Raw genomic sequence first — 23357 nt, forward strand, 5'->3', positions numbered from 1 at the left:
GTGGAAAAGTGCCAATATTGAATTTAAGTGTTAGAGTTAATAAAGTTAGTACAAGGAAAAAAAAATTGTGGTATTCAAAAGTATTCTTCTTCCATTCGTTTAAGTTCTAAGTTGTTTTATGTCCTATCATAAATCTGTAGCTTCTGTTTTCATGATGAACTTTTGCTTTTATTTTTTAAAATAAACAAGAAAACTTCCAACAGGGCCTTGTGTGTGTGTGTGTGCGTGTGTGTGTGTGTGTGTGTTGTTTTGTTTCTTTGCAGGCCTGAGATCCTAAAGCAGGAGATTAAAGTGTTCTTTGTCAAGTATAACGACCCGATTTATGTGAAGCTGGAGAAACTGGACATCATGATCCGCTTGGCCTCTCAGGCCAACATTGCCCAGGTAGGTTCCATGTACAAAACACATTATTGTTGTTATTTAATGGCAGGCTCTATTTTCTTTTTTTTTTTTACTTTAGGTTTATTGATTGTTTTGTTTTTTATCAATCACAAACAATACACAGAACAAAAAACAGACTGTCGACAAAAGGAATTACTTACATTCTGACTAAGATGAACAGTTACAGGTTGAAACTGCATGCAGATTAACTTTCCATTTTTTGAGCAGCATTTAAAATAACAAGGAAAGATAGACCTGATTCAGTTATTGTTCTCTAGAAATCCACTCCATTTGCTCCATCTCTTTTTGTAAAGGTCCGGTTGCAGTCTCAGCATGAACGTTAACTTTTCCATTTTGTGGGTCTCTTCCACCAGTTCCAGCCAGTCCTTTAGCGTTGGTGAGACAGGCTGAAGCCATTTCTGAGTAATCAGTTTTTTGGTTGTAGCACTGAAGATTTTAAATAGATATTTGTCATTCACATTCAGACCCTCAGGAACGGCTCCGAGTAGCAGTGACATGATGGGTTGTTGGAATTCAAGACCCAAAATTGACTCAATCTTCCCCAGAACATCCTTCCAATAAGTCTTTATCTTAATGCAGGACCAGAAAATATGGGAGTGATTTGCCTCTGTGTCCCGGCAGGCTCTGTTTTCAAAATAAAATAAAATAAAAAAATAAACACTTGTGAAAAGCAGTTGGACATTACTGACCTTCTTTAATATTGTCCGACAAAAAAATTCACTGACCTGCTTCTCCTTTAACTTTGCAAACATATACTGCCATTTTCTATAAGAAAAGTCTTGAAAATACAATCCATGCTGCCATTTTTTCAGTGCTTACGCAGAAGTGATATTTTGATTAGTTTAATAAAAATGTTTTTGTTTTTTTTGTATTCCTTTTGCTCCATGTATATGGTGGGAGTTATATATTTTGGACCCTTACAGGTTTTGGCTGAACTGAAGGAATATGCCACAGAGGTAGATGTTGATTTTGTGCGTAAGGCAGTACGAGCCATCGGACGCTGTGCCATCAAAGTGGAGGTGAGAACTGACTGCTGTCACCTGATCTATTTTTTTTCTGAGAAGCCACCAGAATCAAATAATTACTAGCTTAACAGGCACTGACTTGTCTGTTAAAACCTCAGAAATCCAATCTTCTTTTGGTCAGTGAATTCTGAAGCACCAACAGGTCTTGGTGACAGTGACTTTCTTTTATGTTGGGATTATTAGTGAGGGCTATAAGGCTGACATTGTATATACAATTTTTAAAAACATAAGGAGACACACTAAAAGGTGGAAAACTACTTTCTATGGTGGTGTGCCAGCTGTCCAAGACACTACTGAGAGCTAGATGCCAATAGATAATTCAAAGGCTGCAGCAAAGTTGCAGCCTTTGCTGCAGCCTGTCATGGAGCTTGCTTTATTTAGAGAGGCTTTTTGGTAATACACACAAACATCAAGTTAAAGGGCAGTCTTTCATTCTTCAGAGAATACACACAGAGACCTATGTTACTTATTCTAAACACTTGAATCACTAATATTCAATGCTAAAATTGGCTTTAATGGCAACACCATGATTATTTTAGGACTGGGCAATATGACTGAATGATCAAAATTCAGATTTTTTTTGCCCGATTTCTTTTCTAATAAAAGACATTATAGAAAATATTTTTAAAAAGTAGCTTTTATTTTAATAATCCCTTCTGGTAGTTGTGCGATGGAGTATTCCATCACACAGTCATGATATTTGCAGTTTTTAATTAGGAAAAAGCTTGGTTATCAGGATCTGCTGTCAAAGTAGACCCAGTTGTTTGCACCATTATTTCAATGTTACTGTCAATAATCTGATGCTGATGTGTTAAAAGATTAAATATAATCTCAGAAATTTATACCAAAGTTCGCACAACATTCGTCATTTAATTTTTTTTGTGTTGGCGTTCTCAGAAACTTGTGACTTCACTTTGGCAATATTACGATTTTATTCTGGTAATATTGTGACTATTCTCGTAATTTAAAAAAACTTTGCCTGGTTTTATTATTCTGTAAAGTTCACCTGTATTCAACGTCCAAATAAATAGAAGCTGTAAAACATGCTTGTGGCACACTGACCAGTCCACTCCTATGGAAACCCGAGGAGTGCATTGGTGAAAGAAAAATCCAGATTTTCCTTAAATTAAATCTTCAGAAATCAAATATTTTATTAGTCGAGAGAATGTATTTATTGCCCAGGATTATCTCGTCTTTGTTTTTAAAATAACAAACACAAACAAGGCTAACAGATAATAAATACTCCAGTAAGATTCTTTTAGTAGATGTATTTGTCTGTCCTTGGCTAAAAGCTCTGAAGTGGACTCACTGAAATTGTTGTAAGTTAGTATGATCCTTTTGTATTGAGGATGCGTGTGTCTTGTTTCTGTAGCAATCAGCTGAGCGCTGTGTCAGCACTCTGCTGGACCTGATCCAGACAAAGGTCAACTATGTGGTTCAGGAGGCTATTGTGGTCATCAGGGACATTTTCCGCAAGTACCCTAACAAGTACGTGGGAACACCCTGGCTTACATCACCTGTCTAGTTATCTTTACGTCTAACCACCGAGATGCTGATGTTCTTTAGATATGAGAGCATCATCGCCACGCTGTGCGAGAACCTGGACTCCCTGGATGAACCTGATGCTCGAGGTGCCATGATCTGGATCGTCGGAGAGTACGCCGAGAGGATCGACAACGCTGACGAATTGCTCGAGAGCTTCCTCGAGGGTTTCCACGATGAGAGCACTCAGGTGAGTTGATTAAAAAGAAGGGATGTACAGGTTCTTGTGAACTCTGCTTTCATCTCCTTGAATGGCTCAAAAACTAACTCAGATAATTGTAGTGGAAGTTAACATGTTTACTAACCCTTTCAAAAGAAATCAGAGCATCTCAATTTTTACATTCTGCATAAATTCCCTGCTATCCATTATACATATATACAGTTTTTTTCTTTGTTTTGCGTTGCAGGTACAACTCACTCTTTTGACTGCCATTGTGAAGCTGTTCCTGAAGAAACCATCAGAAACTCAGGAGCTGGTACAGCAGGTCCTCAGTCTGGCCACGCAGGTTAGTGTTGCTTCTGTTACAAAAGTCAGTTCTACAGAAATAAAATGGATTACTCACTTCATAAAAATACTTTTGGTAATTCTAACTGACCTAAAACAAGAGAAATTTGTTCTGTTTTAACTACAGACAGCGAGAATAAAAGATGTGCTCGTCATTTTGCTTAGTGTATGTAAACTTCAGGTTTCAACTGTATGTATGATTTCAACTTTAGAACTGCTTATTTAGATTTGTGAATATGAAGTAGTTTTGTGTACACAAAACAGTTACTTAAAAAATGTTGTATTGTTATTTCCAATATAAAATGGAACAGGAAATAAATATTTTCCCCCTATTTGTGTTTGAGTTTTATCTTTCATTCTATTAACCACTTATAGACAACAGACTTTCACACCTGCTTCACAGAATATATTTTCTATTGAGTCAAGACTTCTCTATTATGGGGGGAAATTATTATCAATTTTTTCACTGCAAAAAATAGCAGTAAACCCATATTAAACCTTTGTGAACGTGTTCTTGGTGAACTCAGAAGTGATGCTCAGAAATCTCCCCTGTCTGGTTTCTCCAGTCTCCAGTCTGAACAGGTCAGGTCACATCAGACAGACCAGAATCTGCAATGACCAGTGCTGTCTGTGAAACTGTTTCTTTATTGTAAAAGTCTTTGAAAAGGTTGAGAACCTCTTTCCAACTTCACAGATTACTAGGTCAAATCCACACATTGACGAAATTCATAAAATTAGATGATTTTAACATTTGCATGCTGTGGAAATATGAAATGTGGCATTCATTTTTTTTCATATGAAAAATGCAAATCTTATCACCTGCACAGTCTTGCATTGAGATTTATTTCAGTTTTGTTCTTTCCCCCATCAGGACTCTGACAACCCAGACCTCCGTGACAGGGGCTATATTTACTGGCGCCTGCTGTCGACTGACCCTGTGACGGCCAAAGAGGTGGTGCTGTCAGAAAAGCCCCTGATCTCCGAGGAGACTGACTTGATTGAGCCCACGCTGCTGGACGAGCTGATCTGCCACATCGGCTCCCTGGCCTCAGTCTATCACAAGCCGCCCAGCGCCTTTGTGGAGGGAAGTCATGGAATCCACCGGAAGCACCTTCCTGTCCAGCACAGCAGGTCAAACACAGAAAAACCTGAATAATCTATAAAGATCTTAGTGTTCCCTTATTGGTTATTTTATACTATCTTTAACAGACTGAAAACATATGGAGGCTCTGAAGAGGTTAAATAATGCAAAGAGCCAAAATAAAACCTCTCAACATTGCCAAAAAATTCAAGTATAAAACTTAACATTCAAAGGCAAATACAGGATCCATTACAATAAACAATCCAGAGTTACTGCATGAAAACTTCCTGTTAGCATGGCGGCTAGCTGATTACTGCTAGTTCTGAGTGGCTGTTTCTGACTGAGCCGAGTAATTATGCAGAGCAGGGAGGAGATCGATTATTTTTTTAGAGATTATCTGTCTCATGTTAGGACAGCGAAAGTTTTAATACGTATGTAAAATGTATTTTTAGGTTAGATGCTGCAGCTTTAAGCAGAGGTTCGGTGTGAGAGTCACTACCAGGTGGAGCAGAAGCGGCGCTCCGTCTATGAAATATTACTACCTGTAGCGTAGCAGCGGTTCAACAGCGAGAGCAGAACCAGCGTCTTACATCGCAGCTCCAAGACTTAAATAATTTTGCGGGTTATTTGTTTAGCTTTCTGACCGTCATGCTAATCCGGGTGAGTGTTTGTAGCTGTGCGCTGCTTTACCTGCTATCTGATCCTCCATATGTCTTTTTTACTGCAGTGAGCCTCGATGTAGCCAAACTCCGTCAAGAATAACATTGTTTTTATATCGTATTAGCTTCGTTGTGTTGATGCATTTTGACGTGCTTCAATTTTCCGCCGCAACACGCAAACTTTCCCATTCACTCAGTGCGTTATAGTTCCACATCGCTTAGGATTTGTTGCTGCGCGTTTTGTGCAGAGTGAAGGAAAGAGGAGACCAGCTGCACAGGCAGGCTGAGAAATGAGATGCAGGTGATCGGTATCGGCAACAAGAGACAATGATCGCCAATCATGCACTTTTTCACGGAAATCGGCCGATTATGATCGGTGGCTGATCGATCGGCACATCTCTACTATTTAATCTTATATACTCTATGCAGGTTTTATGACACTTTTTAATCAGACAAAAGCTGTAGTGGTGCACAGACATCTTCACTCACTGCGTTCTTTGATTCAGTTTGGTTAAGGTTACTGCTAACAAGCTGCTAATACGTTCTTGCTATCTAGTTTGCTTGCTAACTAGCTGGCAAGAAAACAAACAAGTCATTAGCACCTAACATATGGCTCATTACCAGTTAGCATATGGCTCTCTAGGTAGCTAGATAACTAGAAAGCCATATGCCGTTTTCATGATGTGAGAAGCACACAGTTGCTGCCATGAGCCACAAAAATATCCCAGAAAGTTCAGTTTTGGTCCCCTGAAATTCTTTGTGACATCTGTTGTTATGTGTGAACATTTTATTCTTGATGGTCTTAAAAAGGTCTTAAGTCTTAATTTTTAGTTGGTGAAACCTGCTTAAACTGTTCTGTATATTCAGCCTTGAGTCAGAGACTTCACTGATATTTTGAATGAAAGAAGTTTAAATGTACCATCTCTAACCACTTCTCCACTTCCTCCTGATCAGTATTGATACAGGCGAGAGCCCTGTGAGCAGTGGTCCACCTGCCGCCATGGACCAGCCACATGTGATTCCCAGCCAGGGTGACCTTCTGGGTGACCTGCTAAACCTTGACCTGGGCCCTCCTGTCAATGTTCCCCAAGTCTCCTCCATGCAGATGGGTGCAGTGGACCTTCTGGGTGGAGGCCTTGACAGTTTGGTGAGCTCAGTCGCACAAATAAGTTACTTTTCCACCACCTGCATGGCTGCAACGTACCACTTTGATTTTACTGTTGAACATAAAAACTGCCTTTTTGGTGTTAACACTTTTATGAAGTTTATTTGTTCATGTTGGGGTCCAGTTGTAAAACTGGATGGATTTCAGTAAATCTATCCATTTCAGTAAAGTACAATTTCACTGAAAAGTTTAAGTTATATAATACAGAAAGTGTAAGGTATTATGGATTCATTTCTCGCAGATTAATGATTCAAGGGTTTATTAATGTTAACATTGCTACAGCTAATAAAAACACCAGTTGTGTTTCACTGAAAATTTTCAAACCATTACTTTAGACCAGCGGTGGGCAGTCCTGGTCCTGGAGGGCCAGTGTCCTGCAGCTCTTAATGTCTCCCTGGTCCAACACACTTGAATCCAACAGCTGAATCTCCTCCTCAGTGCAGTCAGGTTCTGCTAACGACCTCATGATTTGACTCGGGTGCGTTGAAGTTGAGACGCATCTAAAAGTTGCAGGAGACCCTCCAGGCCTGGAGTTGCCCACCCCTGGTCTACAACATCCACAACAAGGTTAAGCCACAAAAATCTTATTGCTAAGGAAAATGGCTGTTCAGAGTTATTGATCCAGGCATATTAACCACTTGTAGGAAGTAGTTGAGCTACATGTCCAAGATGGCCTACGGATCTGAGAAGCTATATTTGCTGTTTTTGTTAGCTCTAAGCCCTAATCATCAGAAATTGTAATATTACTCTGCTCATAATGAATCTTTTAGTTTTACTTTTTGAATTTTATAGAATATATATTTTTTAATTATTAATTTTTTTTAAATACAAGAGTGACATTGGTCCATAAATAAAGGCTATTTTTAGTCTCAATTTTACATTTAACATCTCAGAATGTCTAGAGGTCTTGGTAATGGGGTATATGCCACGGACTTCCGTTTTAGCACTTCCGCATTTTTATGCCACATAGAATGGTTCCGGTGCACAGGCAACAGTATGTTAACAGGCAACAGGATGTTAACAGTGGCTCCTCAGTCCTGCAGGACTATTAATGATGCTTATAGAATTATTCAGACGTCCTGAAACGCTCCGACAACAACAAAGGATTTAAGCTGGATGTGTCAAAACTTCACAATAACTTTGAAGGTAAGTTAATAAATCGTTTGTATTCATCATAATGTCTCATATGTCTGACGTAGCTAACAGGCACAAGCTTACAAAGTTACAAATGTTAAGTGTTTTGATTATCTGTGCATTGTGCAATCTACATATCTATGCTGTATAGATATAGATATAAACATATATAGATCTGTCTATATTGTGCCCAAGCTATCAGTCGAAGCTGAAGTTAGCTTCTGAATGTAGCATCTAATTCGGAAAATAGCTAAAGGGCGATTACACTAAATTTTTCACCATCTTGAGCTTTTTTAATGTGTTGTACTTTAAAATCAACACCTAGACATTTCAAACGTAACTAGATTATTCTGTACTAACAGCAGAATAAATAAAACATTTGTGAAATCTTCTAATTGATTTGTGAAATTTGTAAAATGTCAATAGATTCCAGAACACATTAGATCTGAATTATTAAATTGTGATTATTATTTTAACTTTCCGTTTTCTTTTTAAAAAAATCTTTATTATAGTTGGAGTTGGACAGTTCTGTTTGATGGCTTCCTGGAGGGAGAGATCAGCTGAGCTAATGTTGCCAACAATTTTTCTCCTGCTATTAACGTTTTTGCTTTTCTTTATATAGAAAGTATTTCTATCAGTTGCTCTTTTTCCGTTTTATATACAGTATTTGTTTATACAGTTTTTTTTTTTTTACCTTAATGCTTACCTGGTCAGGTGAGGTGGAAATGTACATCTTGATTACTGACAAATGTCAGAACCACATGGACTGAGCTGGTTACATCAGATCTGAATCTTTATTTCTCATTAAAACAACTTCTTGTAATTTTAAAACATTGTTATAAAATTGCATCTTTATTCTGCTGTAACGATGACTGCATTCTTGCAATTAAAAGTTCTTGTAACCTGACCGTAATGCTCCCTTATACAACTCACAGAACAGATGATGGAAATAAAGGCATTTTTTGAAAGTATTTTCTGTGATTTTATTATAGAAATTGAGGATGAGAGGAAATTATTAAAATTAAATCTGGTATGAAAAAAAATCTTGTATCATCCAGCCTTATTCAGCATATTAAATTATATGACTAACTACATATTACTTAATATTCACATTTCTTTGCTGGTATAACCTAAATGTGTTGCATTTTAACATCTCACCTGAATTCCTGATCTACATGCAAATACTTGATGTAATGTAAACACTGAGAAAAGGGGAAAAAATGATTCAATTTTATTGTAGGAACAAACAGGATAGCAAAATGAACAGTGAATATATAATATACTTCCTAGCAGATAATCAGACATCAGACTTGTTTTGCCTTTACTGGTGATGAAAACTTGTCTCTCTGGAGGAGAGGAAGTCCGGCTCAGCCCCGTCCAGGATGACTGCAGGGTCAGGGTAGCCAACAAAGTCTGCAGGTAGAGTTTTACATATCTGGTGCTCCGGTTTCAAGATCATAGTTTAACCAAGTACTGTAAATAAAAAGTTAGTCCACGTTGTGATGATCCGGCAGACCGTGGACTGATGGACGCTGTACCGGTCAGCTGGTCCAGGTGCTTGGATCCAGTGGAAAGGTAATCGGCACAGAGGCTCAATCAAGGCTCAGAAACATCACGAGGTGTTACGATGCAAACTTGAAAAATTAAAAAGAAAAAAACTAATAAGTGTCCATATTTAGCTGCACAACGTAATCAAAACTAATAATAAATCCTCAGCTCTTTTTGAGAGTTTTGCTTGAAAATAAACTGACATTATCTCAGGAAATTAAATGTGTAAGTGAAATAGTTCTGGTATCACAAAAAAACTGAAAAAAAAAAGTTTCAGAGGTGCAACAACACTGAAGTTACTGAGTAAAAGTGAACTAAAATACTACTTAGAAAATGCATGTTAAAATCTGAATACTCTTGAAAGTGTGCAGCTGAAATTAATTTAAACTACTAGCAGGCAAAGCCTAATATCTGTACCAACAGTAATACAAAAAATTATGCATATTAGAGGCATTAGTTTATAAAAGTCGAGGCAAACCTAAATTTACCATTTTAAAAACAAAAAGCAGCGGGAGGATGAACTTCATAACCTCATTTTCTAAGCAGAATCTCAGAAGGGAAAAAAAGAAATTACGTTGTGTTGCTGCCCTCGGTTGTTCTTAAATTACCTGCTCGGTGTCGCTTGGATTGCATGTTAAATGTATTTTATATAATTGTCACATAAAAAAAGCTAAGGAGTTGCCTAAAAATAATTTCATACTCGTATAACACAAACACATCAACACACGTATTGACTCACCTTGTGCCGAATCGCTGCCTCTGTTCTCAGCCTGTTCCCGTTGCAGTGGATTTCCTCCTGCATTATTTTCCTCCAACAAATTATTCCAGTGAACGAAGCTCGTACAGATTCCTTTTAACCTCCGTCTTCCCGTTTCTGACGCTGGATCTTCAATATCCTCAAGCTTTGAATTAGCAGGCAGCTACAAACCGTGTGTTAGCTGTAGTGGCTAAGTTTTGGCTACAGTCTGCTGTTGCCTTGATATCAGCAGGAAAATGAAAAAAACTAAGCACTGGATGGTACCGGCTATTTACTGGACACAACGACACACCACAAAACTGGATCGTTGTACCAGTAGCTCACAGATATTTTAAGTTTTGCGTCTTTTTCATGGTACAGATCTTGCAGCTTTGGGTAAAAACAAAAGGAGCAAGCAGGACCCGGAACCAATCTATGTGGCATAAATTCAAACGGAAATACGTCACCACCTTTCGTGGCATATACCCCACTGTCTTGCAGATTTATTATTGAGGTACTTTCCCAGACAGTGAGGGGCTCCTCTTGATGGCTTGCAGTTGCTAAGAAGGTCTGTTTCTCTTTGTGTTTGGTCTTTCTCTAATGTTTGGATGCTGTCTTTGGGGGCGTCTCCTCTTCTCTCCCTTAGCTTGGGGGAGACCTGGGCGGAGGTGTTGGGGGAAGTCCAGCAGTAAGTTAAGCCCTTCTGTTCGGCCATCTTGCTGCATGCTGCATGCTTCTTGAACTCAACTCTCACTGCACTCTTCACGCTTTTATTGCTTCACACCTGCGTGCACAGCTTGAAAATGTCTTGTTTTGAATCATTTTTGGCCTATTTTAAAACAAAATTTATGACTTTTATTTCAGTCTTATGATCCCAGTGGGTTTGTATTTTTATATTTTATACAGTAGATCTAATGCTATTGTTTACTAGTATTAAATCAGTTTATGAAAAATCTTCATTAATGCTAAATTGAGTTGGGTTATGGACTTTGTGTTATATAATAATTTGAAGTAAATGTTTTATGATTCATGGGCTAAAATATTAAGATGCAGGTAAAAGGTTTTTCTCACAATTAATTTAGGTCTGCTTTTATTTTTGCTTTGGCTGAGTGTTCAAATATTATTTCCATATAATCATGCTTTCTTTTGCCAGTGACCTAACATCTAACATTCTTTGTGTGATTTATTTATGTTTTCTTCTTGGGCTTTTGGCATATTTTTGGTGAAACTGCATAGGAAGCTTACTCAGATGGTTTTAACTAGAACAGTGTGTTTTCAGTGTTTGTGCTATTGTCTCGGAACTCCTTCAGGTGGGACAAAACTTCATTCCGTCATCCGTCCCCAGTACTTTTGCTCCGTCACCAACTCCTGCTCCTCCAGCAGTCAGCAGTGGCCTCAATGACCTGTTTGAGCTTTCCACAGGCATGGCCATCACCACCGGAGGCTTCGTAGCCGCAAAAGCAGTGAGTACACACAACTTTATCACACATGCAAAGATCCAAGTAACGATATAGTGTCAAATTAAACCAAGATTATTCATGCTAAAAGGATTTGAAAAATGTTTTCTAGCTAGATTTATTTTGTTAATGTTATATTACATGGTTGGTTTCATTTCTTTAGAAATCAGTGAATGTTTTGGATTGAATTTGGTTTTGTACTTAAAGCTGCGGTATGTAAATTTAGTAAAAATATGTTTTTTACATATTTTTTTAAAAAACTCACTGTTTGGACAGTATAACACAAGACGCATAATATGAAAAAAATCAAGCTCCTCTGCCTCATCCCTGTGATTCTACTGCCACTTGGAGGAAAACATCACTCAGTCAGAAACAACCAGTCAGAGCTAGGAGAAGGATCTCAGCACTGTCATCATGATCACATATGTGTTGCACAATGTGCTTATGGCAGAGAAACAATTTATCATAACAGGAAAACTGTGTAACCGCTGTCATCAGTGGCCATGCTAACTGTCTGTGCTGTGGAGAATGAGCAGTTGCACAGAAAAGAGCAAGGTGGAGGGTGTGAGCAACGCTTACCAGAGGGTGATTGACACTGTTGGTCTGGACAATATGGTTGAAAAACGTATCATGATACAAGTACAGTGGTGTGAAAAAGTGTTTGCCCCCTTCCTTATTTCCTGTTTTTTTGCATGTTTGTCACACTTAAGTGTTTCGGAACATCAAACCAATTTAAACAACAGTCAAGGACAACACAAGTAAACACAAAATGCAATTTGTAAATGAAGGTGTTTATTATTAAAGGAGAAAAAAAATCCAAACCATCATGGCCCTGTGTGAAAAAGTGATTGCCTGGGTGTGGCTAGAGAAATTGAACTCGGGTGTTAAAAACCACAGTTATAGTATATTTTAACAGGGGGGCAATCACTTTTTCACACCACTGTATTTCGCATGAATTGATATTGATATATTGAGTAGTTTTTTGTTTTGAATATCTCAAATACTGCCAAACTGGTGGCGTGACCTTTCCTGTTTTATCCACAGTTCCTACTCCAGGCGTAGTTTATTTCTAAGCAGTTATGAGGAAACCTTAAACTGCTGCTGCTGAAGTTACTCAACATTTGTTGCTCGGTAACCAAATAGTGAGTGAGTTAGTTGATGTCACTAACCTAGCTTAGTCGGTCGTGAGAGTTTCAGCTGCTTAAGTCTTTCCTCTATCTACATCCTCCACAATGCTTTCCAGTTCTGGATCAGGGTTCTGTGAATATTCTATATATTGAATATTCTATCAGACATATTATCTATTGATACTGATCACGTGCCTAGCATGATATACATCAGTGATATGAATAGAATTGATTTATTGTCCAGCCCTAACCCACTTTCATTTCTACTGATTTGATATTAATCATACTTGAATGCTGCTGGATTTTTGTTGGAGTAAGTCATGGAGTCTTCCAAATCTAGTAAAGATTAATAAAATGGGTAAAATATAAAGCCCTAAAATGATAATTTTTCTGGAGTAAAAACTGTAGAAACATCAGACTTTTTGAATCTGTCTATTCAGCGAAGGATAAACGAAAGACGCAGTTTTACACAGCTCAGTTGGTAGAGAGGGTGCACCATGTGCTAATGCTATATTCCTCTATACAGTCTTTTTCCTGCATGTCTTCCCCTTCTCTCTTCTCTCCCCACCCTCTTTCCTGTCGAATTGCCATTAAATAAATGTCACTAGTGCCAAAAAAATCTTTAAACCAAAAACTGCTTTTTACCAGGTGTGGCTTCCTGCAGTAAAAGCTAAGGGACTAGAAATCTCTGGAACATTCTCCCGCCGCCAGGGCCACATGTACATGGACATGCTGTTCACCAACAAGGCACTGCAGCACATGAATGACTTTGCCGTCCAGTTCAACAAAAACAGGTTTGTGAACTGGAGGAGAGGAATTTTCAGGCACTAATTCACAAATGTTTGTGGGAAAGTTGCAGCTGAGTAGCACCAGGTTTAGATTTCTATTCTCGTTGCAGTTTTGGTGTGATTCCCACTAGTCCTCTGCCCATTCACACTCCACTGATGCCCAATCAGAGTATCGAGGTCTCCCTGCCTGTTAACACCATTGGGCCTGTTATGAAAATGGATCCGCTCAATAATCTGCAGGTACAGGAGCATGTCCTCACAAATGCTGCTTGATCACTATCAAGTGACTTTTGGTTGATCATCATTTAGATCAGGGATGTCAAACTCATTTTCATTTTGGACCTTATCAGGATAGTGAATGTTCTCATGGGCTGGTGGTGCCAAAATGTATTGATAGAACCCACTAACAAACTGCTGAAATACTAATAAGTATTTGATTATTAGTTCTTAGAAATAGGCCATACAGTTCAAATGTGAACTGTATGGCCTACGGGGGTTTAACATACCAGTGGTTAAAGAGTTACTTGAGTAACAGATTACAATATATACAAATTAATAACACAAAGTCACAGACTGAAGTAGTTAAATGTGGTTTTCCTCAAGGCTCAATACTAGGACCTAAATTATTTATACTTAAATGATATTTTTGCAATATCCAATATTTTGACGTTTATAATGTTTGCTGATGATACAAATAAATTTTTTTCTGGAGAAAATATGGATGAAATAATAAAAACAGTAGAAAAAGAATTAACTGAGTTGAAAACATGGTTTGATAATAAGTTGTCATTAAATGAAGGAAAAACTAAATCTATGGTATTCTCTAGTAATCGGATCCATAATAATGTAACGTTATGCAGAAAGGGAGTTGAAATTGAAAGAGTTTGAGACCAAATTTTTAGGAATTATTATAGACAATAAACTTAGTTGGAAGCCTCACATAGAATATATTAGAAATAAAGTTGCAAATACTATTGGAATATTGTTTAAAATAAAAGATTTAGTAAATGTTAAAGACTTGCATATTATATATTCCTCTTTGGTTTTGCCTTTTTTGTCTTATTGTTCAGAAATCTGGGGAAATGCAACTAAAACAAATATTGATAAATTAGTTAAAATGCAAAAAACAAAAGCTATAAGGCTTATTAATAAGGTGGGATACCATAAACCAACTGATAAACTCTTCATTCAAAGTAAAGCATTAAAATTTAAAGATATTGTTTATGTAAAAATACTGGAAATAATGTATAAAGCATTGAACAAAAGTCTTTCTTCTGGTATTCAGAAATTATTTAAATTGAGAGAGAATAAATATAATTTTCGAGTTTTTTTTAAATCTTTGAATGTGCAAAAGAGAAAAGCCAGAAAAAGTCTAGATGTGTTTCAGTTATTGGTGTGAAACTGGAATGAATTGAATGATGGTTTTAAATTATGTCCTTTCTTGGTGAGCTTTAAAAGAGCTCTAATATGTAAAATAACAACTTACGCTGTTATGTAGATTTATATATGTATTGTGAAGATATGTTGGTAGGTTGTTTGGTATAAAATAGGGTAGGCAAGAATAAGCTTGGCTTCAGCCAACTCCTTTTATGGTATATTATGGGCTTCTTTATTGTTGTTGTTTTTTTTTGTTCTTTCCTGTGTTTAATGTGGACAATTTACCAAAATAAAGTGATTGATTGGTAAAATAAAAATATTAATCATTTCACAGCTTCAGTCCCACCAGGGTTATACAATTGCTTTTGTGATTTTTTTTTTCTATCAAAATCACAGATTTCGTGGTGCTAACTTAGAAATATTTGAAGGCAATTTTGCAAAATTTATGCTTATGTATAATGTTAATTGTGACTCTTCTTTTTTTTTCTTCCTCACCATGTCTATTACACACTGTAACTTGACAAGTGAGGCTAAGGCAGTGTTGTAAAAGTAAGAAATAGTGCCACCTGCTGGTGGAAGTTAGCAGTCACGTTAACCTAATGTTTTTGACAATTTTTGGGGAAGATTTGTAATAAACTTACTTATATGCATTAGCATGAAAATATGCAGGGTTTGTTGATTTTTGCAAAATATTTCCACGGTCACAGAATTGCGACAAACTGGAGGGACCTGGTGATGTTAACATGACGTCTACAGTCTAACCCAGTGTTTCTCAACCTTTTTTGGGCCAGCGCCCCCCTATCCATTATCCAGGTCCCTCACGGCCCCCATCATAGAAATTCTAGCTACTTTGCACTGAATATTATTTAATTAATAATATTACTATCACTGTTGATGTTTTGATTTTTATGGTTGCTTCTGGAGTTATCGTCAAAAATAATTTCCCAGAGAATAAAAAAGCAAGGCGAATAGAAATTATTTTCACAGGTGTCTAAGAAAAATGCAATAGATATTTAACTTAAAATTGGTAGGCCTAACAGCAGCCAATCAGAGTAGAAAAATATTCTTATTTTTTGCCATTTTCTAGTTGTTAAATATTACACAAAATGACCAGATAAAAGATGAACAACATGCCAGTTTAAACTTAGAACTATTTGCAAAAAGACTGAGCTCTGCAACATTAAAACGTGAACAGAACTCCAACTATGTCAATCATAACTCTTCTTGTCTCCAATGTTTCTCATCAGAGTATCATCCATAAAATTTCACCCACATGGCACTTACTGTGCAAACCAGAGCTTTCAGTGGAAAAACAAAAGTTCCAGATCATTTTAATGTCGTACAAATATGAGACAGAAACATGAATTATATCTTATATAGACCTGTCTATTGATTTATAGATTAGTAGAACCCTCTGAAACACGGTTCTCCTGTTTCAGAGTTTTGCGCAACGTGTGCATTGTCTTTTTTCTTCTTTTTTTTTCCGTCATAAGGCGAGGAGCGGTCGGGAAGCGCGTATCGATGGAGAAAAGCAGACTGACGTAAACCTTTTAGCTCCGGTATTGTGATCATTAAAATTCAAAAGTGCTGTGGTGCTACAGTTTCATACCAGACCACTTACAGCACCTTGTTAACTCTATAAAATGAACGCTCTCAATCTTGGTATCACCCATGGAGGGATTTCTTTATTTAAATAGGTTCATTTTTCAGAGGGATACACAGTGAGGGTATTGTGACATGTTTATAAGAGCAATTTCCATGGAAGCGGGCAGCATCCAGAGGAACATTAAAATACTTTTTTAATATAAGTTGCTGCTTTGACATGATCACAGCACTGACAAAACATGAGTACAAAAATTCTCAATAAAACATAAAATATTTGACATAGATGGAAAGTTATTCCCTTTTTAAGTTTAAGCTCCCGGATAGAATACATCGGGATGAATATCTTTCCACAGTTGCTGTACTTATTTCAATGTCTTGAAGCCTCATTGCCTCATTAGCAGCCGGTCGCTGCATGTTACGCAGAGCGGCTTGTAATGTGGGACTCACCTACCGGTCCAGGATAAATCCATTCTCCTGTCTCTTTTCTGGGCCTTTTCCCCTTTGCAAAGAAACTTTCCAAAGACATCTGATCTGTTTCTTACTCATTTTGCTGCTTGTGGGCTCAATGTTGGCGCGCAAGTAACAGAGAGAATCCGGTTAAAGGATTTTGAAAATAAAAGATCCTCGAGACTCAAATAATCAGGGCTTAAAGAGCTCCGGCCGGGGGCCGAATTTCCGGCTTTTTACCAAACTGTCCGCCTCAACCAAACTGTAGTCTCCGGGCTTAAAGAGCTCCGTCTACAAAGATGTCTGCCAATCAGAATTCTAGCTCCCGTGTTCTTGACCAATGACTGTAAAACGGTTTGTAGAAAAGAAGCGCATGCGTTCGGATCTGCGGTTAAATCAAATGCGATATGAAAAAAGATGGAGTTTGTCTGACCTGGTAATGAAACACGTTTACTTGAGAAAGGAATTAAAAACAAGTGGCACTGGGCCTGGCTAGAGGAAAGAGGACAAGACGGGAAGTTGGCGGACATTTTTACAAAAGCGGGGCGCCGGGATTCCTTTGGGGGGCGTTTGGTCAAAGGTAAACTTTACACCTTACAATCACAACTATACCAGTTTAGACTTTGAGCACCTTGCTAAAACTATTTTGTACCGTTCATTTTATAGCGTTAACACGGTGCTGTAAGTGGTCCGATATGAAACGGGGGTGATAGAACAACACAGCACTTTTACATTTCAATAATCAGAATACCGAAATTGTTTCCGTTGTTTTAAAAGGTTTATGTCCGTCTGCCTTTTCCCCATCGATACGTTTCCCGACCGCCCTACGGGGTAAAAAAACAAACACAAAAAAAAACCGAGGCGCACATTGCGCAAAACTATGAAATAGGAGAAGCGGGACATGAAACGGAGCGACGAACTAGATGTGAATTATGGCATAAAAACAGAATCTGATGCCGAACAGTGAAAAATCAACACATGATGTGAAACACATGACGATTAGGCGGCGCAGCAGGTGATGAGTGAAGATTACTGATGGTCAATAAACAATCAAATAAATGTAGCAACAGGACAGAAACTAAAGTGGACATAGCAATAAACCAAGAGAGGATAAAACTAATCAAAGGAAACTAAATGGAAATGAATGAAGAACAAAATGCAAGAATAAACTAAGAAACTAAAGTAAATACAGAGGAATAAACTGGTATGGCAAGACCTTTAGAGCAATAATTAATACAGAGACTGTATGGCAAGAATAAACAGACACTATTTCCAGATAAAAGGTAAAATAATATTGTTGAAGTGCCATGGGTTTGTTTAGACCACATCTAGTACTGAGAATAAATATATCTTACAGACCATAACAGTAAAGAACTGATCACTTATTTATGCTTTTAATTAGATTTGATATATTTATTTCTTCAATATTATTTTTCATGTCAGTGTTAATGTCATGAGGCTGATGACTCCATGACACTTTCAATTTGACTCATTAGGATTTGATTAAGAACCAGATTTGTTCTTTGTAATTTCTGTCCAGTAAAACTATTAATCTATAATCAATAGACAGGTCTATATAAAGAAACTGACAAACACTGAAGAGAAGAAGAGTTATGATTAATGTAGTTACAGTTCTATCCATGTTTTAATGTTGCAGAGCTCAGTCGTTTTGCAAATAGTTCAAAGTTTAAACTGGCATGTTGAACATCTTTTATCTGGTCATTTTGTGGAATATTTAACAACTAGAAAATGACACAGAACAAGAATATTTTTCCACTCTGACTGGCTGCTGTTAGGCATAAAAATTTTAACTTGAATGTTCATTGCATTTTTCTTAAACGCCTGTGAAAATAATTTCTATTCCCATGACTTCTTTGTTCTCTGGGAAATTATTTTTGATGATAAATACAGAAACAAGCATAAAAATCAAAACATCTACAATAGTGATGGTTATATTATTAATCAAATAATAGTCAGTGCAAAGTAGCCTACAAATTCTTTGGTGGGGGGCGATGAGGGACCTGGATAAAGGCTGGGGGGGCGCTGGGCTGAAAAAGGTTGAGAAACTGATTTAGTTGGTAATGTTGCATGTTCTAAATTACTTGCTAAAACATTGACTGAAAGGACTCGTATTTAATATTGAGGGATTTTTGCCTGTAAGTCAAACCTTTACGGCACAGACATTTTACATTTTGTTTTGAGTTGAAATGTACTAAAGTCTTATTTAAGTTTGAGTGTTTAGCTTGTTAATTGTATTGTTAGAAGCAATTGTTGCACTATTCAAAGACACTTTTTATTAAACTGTGGCAATAGCAACGCTATAGTAAATTTCTATCATAACTATAAGTTTCAGGCTCAGGATTTTTTTTTACTTTAAGCCCTGAATAATACATAAAACGGAAATATTTAATTATTTCCTGCGTGGCCTGGTACCAATTGGTCCACGGACCGGTACCGGTCCGCGGCCCTGGGGTTGGGGATCACTGGACTAGATGATAATATAAAAAGCTTATGGCGAGCTGGATTTTGTCCTTGAGTTTCACAGGTGATTTAGATTGTGAAACAGTAGTTTTTGAATCTAAGGATAACTTTTATTATATAAGAGTTATTCGTTTAGCAAGCTGAACTTCACTCATAAAGTGATGTGCTGGACAGAAAACAGGAAAATGTAACTTCTTATTTTTAATTTTATGTTTGAAGATGCGTATTTATTACACAGTTGTGCTCTCTAGTCTCCAAAATTGTTGTCTAATGCTCTTTCTCCACAGGTGGCCGTAAAGAACAACATTGACGTGTTCTACTTCAGCGTCCTGATCCCTCTGAATATATTCTTTGTTGAAGATGGAAAAATGGGTATGATTTTATCCAATTTGCTGATGCAGTGCAATAGACAGCAATACATCTTTAATCATACTTGTTGAAAATACTAAATTAACAAAGAAGTAAAAATATATACATGTTCTATAGAGTGTGGACTGAAATCATCTCTGAGATCCAGAAATTGAAGCACAGTATAATCAAATTTTATAATTTCAAGAGATGCTTAAAGATAGCCAGAAATGTCAATCTTATCTAATTTAAAAGTAATAATTAACTCATGTGTACGCCTTGCCTAAAATGGTAAGAAAACCTACATCTTCCTTACAAATGTTGGATCATCTTATAAAGTAATCAAGATCTATATTGATGACTGTGTCTTATTGTTTTCAGAGCGACAGGTGTTTCTGGCTACCTGGAAGGACATTCCCAATGAGAATGAACTCCAGTACCAGATCAAAGATTGTCACCTTAATGCTGGTAGGCACCGCCATCCATGTTTTGTTTGCATTTTAGGTCTTTGCACATTTTGAGTTTTGTACTGGAGGCCCTTTATCAAAGATGCACTGAACAGAGTTTTGTAGCTGATTTCAATCACTAGTTCAGCTTATGCCGACTTGGATGTTTCAGGGTTTTGAGCAAAATTAGCTAAAGATGTCTTGATCATCTTAAGTTACATTTCCATTTACCTTAAAATTTTGCAAATTGGAATTGCGCAAATTTTCTTAATGAAAACATACCGATTTTGAAAGAATGTTTGTTGGTAAAACGTTTTTGCTCTAGGATAAGGTGGTTTTTCAACTCTTTTAAAAATGGTGTATTTGAAACTAGTGCAATGGAAACTGGTCTTTCGCATCACACAAGTCAGGAGTAACCAGATGTTACTCCTGAAGAAAAAGACAAAGAAGACGATGTGAAGTGGATGGAGGTGATGGCACCGTATATCCTTTGATGACATCTTGTGAACAAACTTATTGATGTGATTTTAATTGCGTTTCTTATTTGTAGGAAACACCACAATTGCAAAATTGTGTTTTTTCTGCGTTAGTGGAATATCAGCAGTTTTGCGCACATTTAGAATGGAAGCACAGCTATGTGTTGGTCATTAGCGTGGTTAGCATTAATACCGGCAAACTTGAGTCTCTGCATTTTCTCAAGAACAGTGATGTCTGTCGAGGTTCATGTTTTAGATGTTTCTATGGCTCAGTTCACTAGAATCAAAGAAATGTTTTGCCAACTGGCCTCTCCACAACTGGAAGATGTTCTCAGTCAGTCATGCTGGCCTTCGCAGGGACAGAAGGCTGCGACGCGTTTAGGGATTAGAAAAAGATCTGGTCGCTGGTCAGGGCCGATCAACCTGAAACTCTACCGAGTGTAATCAATAACTGATTTCTCTGTGAATCTCTAAGACTTGCATTAACAGCAAATTTAAAGTTTGAATTCTTCTGTGATTTTACTGATCCTGAATTTTGAAGAAATTCTGCTCAGTTACTGTTCTTAATTCTTCATTTGTCATATAATGCAATTTTTAGGTCCTGTCTCGTGTTAAGTCTAAAATCTTACTTTCTGATTTTTCTTCTTTCACCCACATGCTCACCTTTGGATACTTTCTTTTTTATCTGAACTGTTCAGTGTCTTTGTTTTTGTTTTATATAGAAGGGCTGTTAATTGTGCTGTTTACCTCACAGCCATAAAAGCCCATGGTGGCTTGCAGTACGAGATAGATTTAGAACCTTGCGATCTGAAGGTTGCTAATAGATATTCAATAAAATCCTCTAACAGCTAGTTGACCCTGTAGCAGTAGATGAATTTTGACAAAATGTTGGTTTGCTTAGTTATTTTAGCCTCTTGTTTTTGTGTATCTGTTTATTTCCTTAGTTTATTATTACTTCCAGCTTAATAAGTTAAAATGTTTCATAATGTGGACTGATTTTGATTCTGGTCTCACAGACACAGTGTCTGGCAAACTACAGAATAACAACGTCTACACCATTGCCAAAAGAAACGTGGAAGGCCAGGACATGCTGTACCAGTCGCTCAAGTTGACCAATGGCATTTGGATCCTGGCTGAGCTCCGCATTCAACCAGGGAACCCCAATTATACGGTACAGAATACATGTACATGTCGTACAGAGATTTATTTTTAGGAACTGATCAGTTTTACATTTGTATTTCCTGCAAAGTAATTTGTTAATTTTTGGTTAGCGATGCTGCATATAAACCAAAGAAGCGGCAAAGTACTCGTATGTCTGAGAGTTCTGTGTTGTTCTTTTTGTAAAACGTAGTAGATTCCTACTACAAATGTACTGATTTGTGTTTCTAGAAAAGGGTCGTAAGTATTTGCCTATTTTAGATTTTTGCAGGTGGCGCAGCACAAACTCCGGGGGTCCACTGCATTTGTTTCTTTTCAAGTTTTACTACTATTTATTCTAAAACTAGTTTTTTTTTGTTCCTTCTGTAGTTCTGGCCCCTTCCTTTCTATTTTACAAATGAACTAAGCTATAAATACAGAATCCTCCACTAAAAATAGATGTTAAAACCTTCAAATATGAGAGGAAATGATGATACTGTTTTTCTCCCCAGCTCTCTCTGAAGTGTCGGGCCCCTGAAGTGTCTCAGTACATCTACCAGATGTATGACTCCATCCTGAAAAACTGAGCTCATGGCTTCTGTCCTCCTTCCTGAAAAGTGGCTGTTTATTTTCTGTGCTTGAAACCGACTGCCAGAACAAGAGAATTAAAATAGTAAATGAGAAACGATCATCTGAAAGGTTAGGTGCATTTTCACTTTGAAAAGTCATTTTTCAATCAGTTGAAATTATTGTGGTTGACATATTTGCATTTTCCGTTGTTTTGGCAGTCTGGAATCGATGATTATATCTGAGTACACTCCCTGTTTATGCTTGTGTCCTAGTAAAAACACATTAATCATTCCATCCTTAACTCGGTGTTCATGTTGTGATTGATGGTGAAACTGTCCTGCCTTTCTTTGTTTCCTCTGCTTTAAATCTTCCTTTCTTTTGGATCTGCATGTAGAATACTTGCTTAATTGCTTGCCATTATTTTTGTGAAGCATCACAAGAATCACAGTACACACACAAAGCACATATTAAATAGGTTCACCAAAAAGTGTCAAGCATTTAGAGGCAAACAGTAATATTTTTTACTTGCAGAAAACAAATTGTTGCAAAAAGGCAAATGTTAGAGAAAACGAAGAATTGAGTTGAATAAGATCTCGACCTCTAAGTCAGATATATTGACTACAACTGGGTGTTTGGTGCTTGTTCTCTGCTGCCATTTGTTTGATCTAAATAGTGATGAATTAAAAGTTAGTTTTTATGCATATGATGTTTAGATTATATGCCTCATATCAAACTTTTGTCCAGCAGCCTGTTGGTAATTTCAGCGTTTAGTTCATGCCTGATAAACATCTTTAATCTAAAAGACAAAAAGCATCTTCTTAATTTGACCGTTAAAATAATCACAGTAGCTGTTTTTCCCATACATTTTCATTATAAATATTGTTGAAATGCCTTTTTTTCCTCCAAGCATCTGTGCGTGGCTTTGACTTCGTTATTCCGAGTTCATCAAGTATCTACCTCCATGTTTTCTTTTCTTTGTTTCTGTAATGTGCATTATTTATCCGTTTTCTCTTTTGAATTCTGATCTTGTTGTATTCATGCCAGTTAAAGGTTGTAACGAGCCAACCAGCCAAAATCCAGCTCACAGGACCAAGTGTTCACTGAACTGAAATGCCAGGTTTATGTTTTAATAATGTCTTGTCCTCATGAACTAATATCAGCATTGTGTGGTTTTTGCACCCTCAGGCACAGAGCTGTTGTGTGGTACAATAGTTATTAGTGTATGTTGTGTAGCGAATACAAAGCTTTTATCACACTGAAATTTAAATAAAGAATTCCCTCTATCTATTCCACAAATGCAG

General features: G+C 37.1%; 1 protein-coding gene and 1 long non-coding RNA gene across 4 annotated transcripts in view; both read left to right on the top strand.

Annotated features, from left to right (window-relative positions):
• The window catches only part of ap2b1 (adaptor related protein complex 2 subunit beta 1), a 31970-nt gene extending 9613 nt beyond the window's left edge, over positions 1–22357 (top strand). The window contains exons 8-22 of one of the 3 annotated variants that reach the window (XM_008428683.3): positions 264–384; positions 1326–1421; positions 2800–2915; positions 2994–3159; positions 3377–3475; positions 4346–4605; positions 6169–6361; positions 10444–10485; positions 11108–11260; positions 13030–13175; positions 13280–13409; positions 19367–19451; positions 19809–19895; positions 21366–21520; positions 21999–22357. In XM_008428683.3, the coding sequence (XP_008426905.2) occupies positions 264–384; positions 1326–1421; positions 2800–2915; positions 2994–3159; positions 3377–3475; positions 4346–4605; positions 6169–6361; positions 10444–10485; positions 11108–11260; positions 13030–13175; positions 13280–13409; positions 19367–19451; positions 19809–19895; positions 21366–21520; positions 21999–22073 (1924 nt within the window). In that variant the 3' untranslated portion in view covers positions 22074–22357. Of the gene's footprint in view, positions 1–263; positions 385–1325; positions 1422–2799; positions 2916–2993; positions 3160–3376; positions 3476–4345; positions 4606–6168; positions 6362–10443; positions 10486–11107; positions 11261–13029; positions 13176–13279; positions 13410–19366; positions 19452–19808; positions 19896–21047; positions 21521–21998 lie in introns of those variants that run through there. The other 2 variants (XM_008428684.3, XM_008428685.2) reach the window with 2 other exon arrangements.
• LOC145554887 (uncharacterized) lies at positions 6368–8484 on the top strand. Its single transcript, XR_014090925.1, has 2 exons — positions 6368–7525; positions 8026–8484. It is a non-coding gene; the product is annotated as an uncharacterized LOC145554887 (long non-coding RNA).
• Positions 22358–23357: the final 1000 nt, after the last annotated feature.

This window comes from Poecilia reticulata, chromosome 14, assembly GCF_904066995.2.
Source record: "Poecilia reticulata chromosome 14, P_reticulata-male-v2, whole genome shotgun sequence".
NCBI classification, from domain to species: domain Eukaryota; kingdom Metazoa; phylum Chordata; class Actinopteri; order Cyprinodontiformes; family Poeciliidae; genus Poecilia; species Poecilia reticulata.